This window comes from Erythranthe guttata, chromosome 9, assembly GCF_056151865.1.
Source record: "Erythranthe guttata isolate IM_541 chromosome 9, IM_541, whole genome shotgun sequence".
Taxonomy (NCBI): Eukaryota; Viridiplantae; Streptophyta; class Magnoliopsida; order Lamiales; family Phrymaceae; genus Erythranthe; species Erythranthe guttata.
The window spans coordinates 5197501-5208711 of record NC_142541.1 but is presented as its reverse complement, the minus strand read 5'-3'; the positions used below and the strand labels follow the sequence as shown (position 1 = coordinate 5208711).

Sequence of the window (11211 nt, the reverse complement as noted above, 5' to 3'; positions counted from 1 at the left end):
AGTGGATCCCGAGGAGGATTCACCTGAACCTCGTGAGATGGATTCGGAGCACGGAGAGGAGGTGGCAAGCCAGAGCCTCCGCGAATTGGGAGGTTGTTAGCTGTGTCATTCTCTCTCCGAGTGGATGACTCAGGAGCATCTTGGAGGCTACGTGATTTGGTATGAATTCCCACAGACGGCGCCAAAATGATGATGCTAAAAATAGATTACCTTAGATAGTTGAGATCGAGGGAGCTGGGAGAGCAAAGTGGATCACTTCTCACGTGCTAGATGGCCCTGAGATACCTGCGAACAAAGAACACATGAACTAGGCCGGGGGTTGATCTGGCGGAAACCCCTCCGACGCTCAAGTCAGACGTGCGGATTGTGGAAATAGTTGAGAGAATACAAATTATAGTATTACTCAAATAATAGGGCGTACCTTTAATAAATGAATTCTGTCGTTATTTATACCTTGTCGATTGGGTTGTGGTTAATTTATTGGGCCAAACTTTATTTGAAGGTAATTGGATTTTCGTAATAGTATGCTTCTAGATCGGGCTCGTGGCCCAGTACGTAGAGAAATAGTAGGCTAGTTGGGCTGGCCCAATTAGACATATCATATATCTTTAATTCCAAGCATTATTTTTTGAAGTGTTCTAAGTTACATGCAATATATATAATTTATTGAATTTGTTTGTAAATTAAATCAAATACAAGATCATGACAGATATACCTGAAACCACAGATACAAATTTCGGTGAGTAATTTTACAATATACTATATCGTTTCATCATGACTTTAATTTTAGATGTACAAGAAATATATATTTTCTAATTAGTGTATCATGAATATAATGTACCATTATGATTAATTATTTATTCATGAAATGAAATAATGACTTATGAGGACCCTCAACCAACGTTGGGAATACACCGCCTTGTTTTTGTGCTTTTCAAGCAACAATGTCGACAAATTGTGGTTGCTCCAGAGCAGCGCCAGAACTTTAATATCAGAGAGTTTTCTCAGCAATATAACCTTGATTCACCTATACCGGCAACATACTATAAATGCCACAGGCAACATACTATAACTGTCACAGGGAGAACGGCACAAGAGCCCGAAGATTACCCTCTAATTGACTAATTAAGAACCAACTTTATCTCGAAGTGATTTGCATCTACATCTACCCTACCACGCATCATAATATTTACTTAAATGTAAACTACATATGGATGTCCTATGTGAAATTAGTGCAAAATGTTTTTTTTTTTTACTGTTTTCTTTGCAAATAAATAGATCACATTTAGCACCAAAAAATGTCATTCGTGACATAAATAAGTTGAAGGTTTCTCCAACGAGATATTTTCTAGCACTTGGATCAAATTTGGCATATTGTAAATAATTATCATATATATATATATATATATATATATATATATATATATATATATATATTTGATAATGAATTTGGATGAGTGTATATTTCTATACTTATGAATGGTAAAGATTAAATATCGGATGTAGCACAGTAATCTATAAACTGCTATACCCTACGACATTGATCATCATTTTTTACTATTTTTTTACTAAATTAATAACCGATTTATTTTGGTTATTAATTAGTAATTTATCTCAAAATTTTGATGTCTAAAGCCATGGTACAAGAAATGTTAAATACTTGTTTTATCCAATCTGGTAGTAATCCATTTGCATCTCCAGTGCTACTGGTGAAGAAGAAGGATGGTTCATGGAGATTCTGTGTGGATTATAGGAAGTTAAACTCCATGACCATCAAGGATGGATATTCAATTCCTCTAATTGATGACCTACTGAATGGATTGGGAGGAGCTAAACTGTTTCCTCTAAGAGCTGACCATCAGAATGAATCATGATGATGTGGGAAAAACTACTTTTGTAACTTCATCTGGACATTATGAATTTTTTGTAATGTCCTTTGGGCTTAATAATGTTCCTGCTACATTCCAAGCTTTAATCAATGATGTTTTCAGGGACCATTTTGAGGGAATTTGTGTTGGTATTCTTTGATGACGTCCTAATTTATAGTCTTGATATGGAGAATCACCAACATGTGAGGAAAGTCTTAGAGTTGCTCAAAGAAAATCTACTATATGCTAAGATGACTAAGTGCAATTTTGGACTGAAACAAGTGGAGTATTTAGGGAATATCGTCACTGAAAGAGGAGTGGGGGTTGATCCTAACAAGATTGATAGTGTAAAGAATTGGCCCAGTCCACCAATGTGAACGCTCTAAGGTGAATCCTTGGCTTGACAGGTTACTACAGGAAATTTTTGAGAGAGTATGGGGAGATAGCCAAACCACTAATACAACAACTCAAGAAAGGTCAATTTCATTAGTTGGAACACTAAGGCTCAAGAATATTTTGATAAGTTGAAAGAAGCTATGACCACCACCCCAGTGTTACAAGTACCAGATTTTAAGATAAATTTGTGGTGGAAACTGGTGCTTCCTATTATGGGATTGGTGATGTACTCATGCATAAAGGCCATCCATTAGCATATTTGAGTAAGGCATTAGGATATAAGAACCTAGGATTATCCATATATGAAAAGGCGTTCGTAGCAATTCTCTTGGCAGTACAGAAGTAGAGGGCATACCTTGTTTGTGGAACTTTTGTGAAAAAAACACATCAAAAGAGCTTGAGATACTTGTTGGAGCAAAAACTTTCTACACTACTGCAACATAAATAATTGGCCAAACTTTTGGGGTTCAACTACACCACATAATACAAAAAATGAGCTGAGAATAGTGCAGCAGATGAACTTCCCATAAGAGAAAATGAAATGGAATTGAATCAAATGACAGTTATCCAGCCAATGTGGATTCAAGAAGTAATACAGAGCTATGAGAATAATGAAAAATCACAAGAGATTATTGCTAACTTTTCTTTAAAACCATTGCATGTGTCCTATTATCAGTACAATGGAAGGATCATAAAATATAAAGTGAAGATATTTGTGGAAAATCAGCAAAAGGTAAGGAAAAATCTGATTGAGCAAATGAATAGGACAAGCATAGGAGGACATTCTGGAATTCAAAACACTTACCAAAGAATCCAAGGGGTATTTTTAGGGCCTGGACTCAGAAGTCAAGTGAAGGAATGGGCTAGAAATTGCCATATTTGCCAACTAAGCAAACATGAAACTATCACTACCCCATGACCTATCCAACCTTTACCCACTCCAGAAGGTGCCTGGACTTGCATCACAATTGACTTCATTGTGAAGCTGCCAAAATCCCATGGGAAAGAGAGTATATGGGTAGTAGTTGATAGATTCACCAAGTATGCACACTTCATAGCTCTCTCACAACATGTAACAGCTTCATCTTTAGCTTAGTTTTCATAGAAGAGATCTACATGTTACATGGAGTACGAAACTAAATCATCTAAGATAAAGATCATATATTCACAAGCCACTTCTGGAAGGAACTGATGGAATCTTTAGGAGTACAACAACAATTGAGTACTGCCTTCCACCCTCATACTGATGGGAAGACTGAGAGAGTCAACCAATGTTTGGAATCCTATTTAAGATACATGTGTGGACAATTACCAAAGAAGTGGAGCTCTTGGATTCCTTTGGCTGAATGGTGGTACAACACCATATTTCGTTCCACCATTGAAATAACTCACGTTGAAGCTCTGTGTGGGTACCAACCACCACAAATGGGATATGATCCTCACCTCTTGAAGAAGACAGAAGGGGTCAAGGTGTGGATTGCAGAGCACCAAGTGTTACCCAACAGTTGAAGTTGCTACTAGGAGAAGCTCAAGTTAGGATAAAGTTCTACTCAGATCAAGGTAGAAATGAAAGACCTTGAGGAGGGTGAGTTATTTTACCTCAAACTACCATACAAACAACTAAGCTTAAGGAAGAGTCATTTGTGGAAATTTACCCCACGATACCGTGGACCCTTCGCAATCCTTAAGAAGATTGGCGCAGTAGCATATCAGCTTGATTTACGTGCTGAATGTAAGGTACACCCAATGTTTAATGTCTCACAACTAAAGAAGTATGTGACATATGCTCAGATATCAGCCAACATTCCACCCTTTGATGAACACATCCAACTTATTCTAGTACCAGAAGAGGTTTTAGAAAGAATGATGGTGAAGAGGAACAATGCTGCAATGGTGCAATGGCTAGTAAATTGGGTTCATTTACCCAAAGAAGAGGCTACATGGGAGAGTGCAGAAGAAATGGGGAAGAAATTTCCCACTTTTCGAAGAAAAGGAAGGAGTAGTGTAATAGAATAAATGGATTTTTGAAAATCCGACAATAAAACGGTGTCGTCCAACTTATAGAATCGTTGATACGCTTATTCAATTCAGCGTTTTTTATTCTTTTATTTCGAATACAGGGAACAACGTCGTTTCGGCCAGCGGGGCAAGCTCACCCGATCTGCATGGGGAGGTGCCACACACAAGCCCTCGTTCTCTCTTCACATGTTGGCAGCATAAAAGGACAAGGGAGGGGGGGGGGGGGGTCATGTTTTGTCCATTTCCTGGTAATTCTTAGGTTAGTATAGCTTAGGTTTATCTTGGAGAAATCTTTATATAAACCTTAAGAAAATACAACAGTCGCCATTTGTTATTCTGAAAGTTCATCCATTTATTTACAGGTTTATCATAATATTACGTGGAGAGCTTTGGTGGAAGAAGAGTTCATAACAATTGAGAAGGAAGGAGAAAGGTTCTTGTGATTTTTGAAAGATGGAGAAGATGATAATTTGGTCTTGTCGATTTGTGATAAAGTTTTCGTGGTTTTTGAGTTTAGAGTGTTAGAAATAGCCGCGGCCATCTAGTTATTGTAATGAAGACCTTTAATACGATTAATCTACATGAGCTCGTAGTAGTTACCAATTAAATTAAATTTAGTTGTTACATGGTCACGGTCAGTTACATCTGAAATTAAATTACAATTAGTAAAATATTACATAAAACAATATTTATAGGGATGATGTATTGCCACTTCCATATAATGTTCATCAATTTTCAACTTCAATAAGTATTTTAGCTTCAAACTCATGAGTCATAAGTCATAAGTCATAACACTATAATCAAGTATAATCTATGAAATATCAAATAATTAAACAAATTATACGGTCGGATACTCGTTTATAAAAATGGCAACCCGTTTAAAGACAGAAAAACTATACAGTTTGCCTTTTCTTTTTGTATTCCACTGCCAGAAAGTTGACATATTCGTTCTCCTGCAAGAGCTTATTGTCCGATTATCCACAGCATCTGGCTCGGCTCTACTATTGAGATGACTACATGAGAGAAGTATTGACTGTTTTGTCGACCACAGACTCGAACATTGTAAGTATTCCATGTGGTCTCTTTTCACCTATACAAATTCACAAATGTAAGACAACGAGACAAATTAAGTTAATGTAATCCCGACGAGTGCTATCAAGGTAAATGATGTACTGTACTAACTTTTATTTCCTTACTTTGGTTTGTAGCTGAGAATTAACCAGATACGAATCATGATTCTTCTTCTTAAGGAAAATCATTCCAGACAGTTGCGGAAGAAACGAACTCCCTGTTCCGAGTTCCAACATTATCACAATTTATTATTACCTTCCTCAAGAGAGATGTACATAAAAAATGGATTGTCATGTAATTTTTGCATACCTGAAGTGCAAAAACAATGTCTGCTCCATCTATCTTTAGCGTCACTCTTTTTAGTTTATCATCTCGTGCTTGTCCGAGTTTAAGAATTCCCTGCAATTTTATGTCAACACGGATAAGGTTCGTGCAATCTTTCGTTGGAAATTGGATTATAATAATTAGTATTAATGAATAATAATGTAATATTTCTATTTTGTACCTGGTCATCTAGCACCTGACACATACTTAACAGCTCGGAGATAACAACTGGAGGGATTGAAGCTGATTTACATACATCCATGTAACTTTTGTTCAACTGTAGAAATAGAAGAATGCCGTCCTTCATTAATCCCACTGTCCGAAAGTTGACATATTTGTTCTAAAATTGGTTGCAAAACATACCTCGCCGATGGTTATATCCTTCTTTCCCCCTCGGAAAAGTTTCACAGCAGAGCAAAGTATGATCTGAAATAAGAGTACATTCATAAAATGACTTGCGGACGAGCCTAATTCATATGTCAACTGGTGAAATTATAAATAAAAATGGAAATAAATCGAAATTATCTGAGCATCAAATTGTTAAACTAATATAACACGCCATGTGACGAGGATATGTTGCGTGTAAATCTCACCTGCTGATGTTGGGGCAGAGATTGAATAGTGTCGACGACTGACGATTTGTAGGTCCTTGATAAAGCTGCAGCAACATGATCTATTCTCACCTGCAACAATTTCTCAAACTGAGTGATAATAATTCAACAAGATAAAAATAAATATATGTTTGTTGTTCACATTGTTAACAAAGACGATTATTAGTGTGGTTTGGCAAATAACAAGCCTGTGTCTACATACAACGGGACCAAGTCCACTATAATTTACAGTAGTTACATACAAAGAGGATTTCCTTCCCTCACAAAAACATGTCGTTTCTGCTATAATTGGTTTAATTAAAGAGAACTTTCTCTTTCTGAAGACGGATTCACTCTCCTTGCAAGTGAACGTAGGGATGTTATTAGCCAACCACGTATAAATACGTACGTTAGTTTATATGCTTATTCATCTAATAAAAGAGCATAATCAAGAAAAATATCTTCACGGTAATTTTATTGAACATTCTAATAAAGAAAAATGGAAGTTCGATATATAATGTCCGTACGATACTTACCATGTTATTAGTCGGCATATCAAGGGGAGCAGGCTTTTGTTGATCTCCAATCATGTCTAATGAAGATAACGTAGAGTCACTCATAAGATCTTTCCTCTCAGCCTCTAGCATTTCGATTGCACTCCTGAAACAATAACATGGAAAATAACTTGAAACTATATTCCAATCTGGACACAAGCATTACATGGTCTTATTTTTTTTCATTCATTGTCCAAAAGAACTTAAAATATATTACATAGTGTAACGGATTTGACTTGAAGTCGACTATAATCATAATATGAATGTGAAACAGTGAATATAACAATAAAAAAATCTCAACCTGCAAACTGAAAGAGCCTTTCTCATGTCTCCAGATGCAGCAGCTACTCTCTGCAACGAAAGAAGCTTGGCGTTTCAGAACATTCACAACACATGTCAAATTGACATTCTAGTCAAACCAGTGAAAAGAACAAGGAAAATACAAAAGGATTCTTATAAAATTACTGAGAGAACCACATAATTTTGTACTCTTTGAAAAATGGTGATTCATCTTACCCTTGCACAGAGTTCCACTGCTTGAGGCTGGAAGACAGTACAAGGAAGTGCCTGTTGAAATTGCAGTGATATTAGGATGCTTATGGTATTTGTCGACTCAAGAATTTCGGAATATCGAGACTCGTAAAAATGCTCTGGTAGATGCTTATTTGCACAGAGTTCCACTGCTTATTCTTATACATTTTATGATTCCTATCTTTTACTTACTTTTTCTTTTTTAACTAACTCCATTAGCATTACACTTATAACATAGGATGTGTCTAAAGTTCATCAGTTATAAAAAGAGCACAAATGCCTTCAATCAACTTCGTTAAAAAAGGTGGTCAGATGTAAATGTATGTAAATTTCCACAAGTATGATCCAAGGTCTGTTTTCTACATTTAGTTTGATGTCTTGGTTAGATTGATGGACATTTTTTATAATCATAGATCTCAATCAGAAGGAAGCAAAAGATTATCTATACACATGAGATTAAAGTCTTACACTCAGTCTTTCTTGAAGAATAGCAACGATTTGATCCTTGGAGTAAGCACGAAATGTTATGACCATAGGTTTGCCTATAACAAAGAAGCAAATCTGTAAATATATATCTAAAAAGAAAAGCTGGAAGAATTATGTCGATTCTGTAAATATTAATTGGACAAAAGAGAGGAGCTATGCCGAACATTATACTAAATACTTCTGATGAGACAGAAATGGTGAAGACAAGACTGAAAGGAAGCACATCCTAAAAAAGATATGGTTACAAAATTTGAGTGTTGTGAGAAACGTATCAAAATCTAAGGAATCTTGGTTCGAGTTTGGTGTTTCATATTGGATCTTCACGTCACAAATGCATGCTAAATGCTCATTGAATAAGAAATGGCATTGAACTTGGTATTTGTAGCACTACAGAAAAATCCTTGATACGGAAAAATTCATAGACCAGATGCTATATCAGGTTGAAAATTATGTTCCACGATTATCATTAACAAATAATAGAAATGACCTGATGCGAAAAGAAGCACTCACAATTCAAAGATTCGAGTTTCGGAATAAACCTATCAGCTAAGTCAATAGCATTAGCGATCCCTGTAAACACGAGACGAAAAGGTTAAAAACGCTCACATAGTGAAAGTAAAACATGTTGACCTTATACATATCACTTCACATACCAAGCAAAACACACTTGGAGAATGGCAAAGTTGTTAGCATGAAAAGATCATGAAGCACCGCTCGATCTCTGGTGATCAAATAATCCAACTCATCAGCGACAACTAACCTGATAACCAATTATTAAGTAATTAAGAAAGCTGCAACATATATTCACAAATAACAAACAATAAAATTCAGAAAGCAGACAGCTTCTCTACTCAAGCACATTAAACATTTATGACAAGAAATAAAGACGTGCAACCATATCATGGCCAAACGGACGAGGAATTTGGAAGATGATACTTACAGCATCCTCGTGCCAGGTGACTGCTTCTGGGAATAAAGGTTACGAAGAAGCTCCAATGCTGACGTAGAAGAACGATTCTGCTTCTTCGGTGGATTATATTGTCCAAGAATCTGCAGAAACAATACGTTTAAAATACACGCTCTTCCTGGATTGAAATCATAAAAATTTACCGCATTATCGCACCTTGCTGAAAATCTCGCTCGTGTTTGTAAGAGAAGTACAGTTGAAGGATAACATATCTGGAAGCTGTACACCTTCCTGATTACCAGGGAAACGAAAAAGATGAATTTGTGATCATTTAGTCACGAAACATAAGTGCAACCAAATTCATAGGAGCGAAGATAAGTACCTCATTGGCCCAATTTACGAGAGTATCTTTTACTTTTTCCATTGACAATGATTTTCCAGTACCTGGACAACCACACACATACAAACTCCCGGCCTTCTCTTGCTTGATCGAATTCTTGCAGAATTCGAATATCATATTCTGCTCGTGTTCGCGGCATACAACAGTCTTTGGTGCCGTCGATACATGTATCGCTTCCTTAACTGTTCTCAACTGCTCCACATCTACCACCAAGCAAACAACCATTAAAACTAACACCAAACGCCGAATAAACAATACGCGTCTCTTTTAACTAGATCGAAACCGCAAATTGCCGATTTCTAATTAACACTTACCACTTGGATCCCAAGTCAGCTTTTTCACAAAATTATCAGATGGTTTTTCTTCTTGTGGCAATCGACTCAACAAATTCATCGAGGGTTTCGGGCATTTCTCAATTACCTGTCGTCAAGGGTAAAAATTCATTGTAGATCCAAATCATAAAGATCAATAAAATAATAATAACCATAATAATCCATTCAAAAAGCAATTCAGTCTATCATGAATGATAAAGAGAATAAATCCATTAGGGCACGAAATCTCAACAAATAAAAAGCTCAATCAAACAGATGAATTATTTTTTTTTTCTTTTCAAACCAGCTTGATAAAATAAAATAATGGAGCTCACATTATCTTTCAGGGAACTATTGGGAGTGGCGTGGGTGCAGAGTCGAGGAGATTTACGCATCGGCGATCCGATTAAATCATTCGAATCGGATCTGAATCTGTATTTTACAGGAGTGGCGGCGGCACTTCCAATCTCAGCCGTTGAATCTGCAGCCCTAGATGAGCGGCGTCCGGCGACGGTCGGCATCTCTGTATGTGGTTACAGTGAGGATCTGTAGAAATGAATCAATTGAAGAATATCAGAATTTGTTTTTCAGAATTTCAGAATTCGGTTTGGGTAATACTGAATTTGAGTTGTGGCATATACATATACTATTTAATGGTGTATTGGATGCAGATGACGGCGGGAAATGAGTTCAATGGCTGGCGGGAAAGAGTAGTAGTGAAGGGCGCGTTTGGTTGCAAGTATTCAAACTTCGGCCACAATATGTACCGGTCCGACCGGTTTAATCTAACATACAAAGCCGGACAAAACCGGGATGACCTGGTTAAACCGGACTAACCGGTCAAAAACCGGTTTAATAGCAGTAATTATAAATAAGGTAAAGATTTATGTCGAGCCTGCAAATTAAAGTTGGAGATTAGGCTTATGGTTTGGGGTTTGGGGTTTGGGCCTTGGTGTAGTAGTAAATGATATACATTACAACAATATATCAATAAGGACAGATTTGAGATAGACTCACAAATCCACAAAAACATGAATTCTCAAAATATCGTTGTATACATTTTTATTTGAGATAAGCCCAACACACCCCCATCCTATCCCTCCCCTCCCATCAGGTCCGGTCCGACACAATATTTTTTATTTTTTTTTTTGCGTCGGTGGCCTGGGTCGTCGGAGCCCCGGCTAGCTGTCTCATAATTAGTTAACTTCAACATTAGTTGACATTCCGTTCCTTTTTTCTTTTTTCTTTTAATTTTTTTCCTGTGATGAATCGTTGGAGCTCCAGTTTGCTGACTCAACATTAGTTACCTTTAACATTAGTGACATTTTTTTTTTATATTCTTTTTTCTTTCTCCGACGGCGGGTCGTTTGATCTCCGGTTAATTAGTTGACTCATTATTCTTTAACTTCAACATTAGTTAACATGCATTTTTTTTTCTCTCATAACGGATAATTGGAGCTATGATTAGCTAACGTCAACACTTAAACAGTCGGGTGTCAGCTAATCGGAACCCTAAATTAAATACCCGCCGCCGAAAAAAAAAGAGTTAAAAGAAAATCGGATGTCAGTTAATGCGAATTCAACTAATGCATAGTCAGCTAATTAGAGCTCCGACGTCCCGTTGTTGGGAAAAAAAAAGTTAAAAGAAAAAAGTTGGACGTCAGCTAATGTTGCAATCAGCTAATACGTAGTCAGCTAATGGAAGTTACTAATCGGAACTCAAATTACCCGCCGACGGAAAAAAAAAATTAAAT

The 11211-nt window shown here is 36.7% G+C and overlaps 1 protein-coding gene across 1 annotated transcript in view; it reads right to left on the bottom strand.

The window, feature by feature from the left end:
• Positions 1-5060: 5060 nt before the first annotated feature.
• LOC105964427 (DNA replication factor CDC6B) overlaps positions 5061-11211 on the bottom strand; it is a 6258-nt gene continuing 107 nt past the window's right edge. The window contains exons 1-17 of the mRNA XM_012988935.2: positions 9793-11211; positions 9461-9566; positions 9129-9349; positions 8963-9037; positions 8780-8889; positions 8493-8599; positions 8350-8409; positions 7822-7895; positions 7339-7389; positions 7124-7173; positions 6805-6928; positions 6272-6361; positions 6042-6104; positions 5860-5955; positions 5664-5753; positions 5480-5571; positions 5061-5373 (exon numbers count right to left, since the gene is read on the bottom strand). The exon at positions 9793-11211 is cut by the window's right edge and continues 107 nt beyond it. Coding sequence (XP_012844389.2) covers positions 5539-5571; positions 5664-5753; positions 5860-5955; positions 6042-6104; positions 6272-6361; positions 6805-6928; positions 7124-7173; positions 7339-7389; positions 7822-7895; positions 8350-8409; positions 8493-8599; positions 8780-8889; positions 8963-9037; positions 9129-9349; positions 9461-9566; positions 9793-9978 — 1536 coding nt within the window. The 5' untranslated portion in view covers positions 9979-11211 and the 3' untranslated portion in view covers positions 5061-5373; positions 5480-5538. The remainder of the gene's footprint in view (positions 5374-5479; positions 5572-5663; positions 5754-5859; positions 5956-6041; positions 6105-6271; positions 6362-6804; positions 6929-7123; positions 7174-7338; positions 7390-7821; positions 7896-8349; positions 8410-8492; positions 8600-8779; positions 8890-8962; positions 9038-9128; positions 9350-9460; positions 9567-9792) is intronic.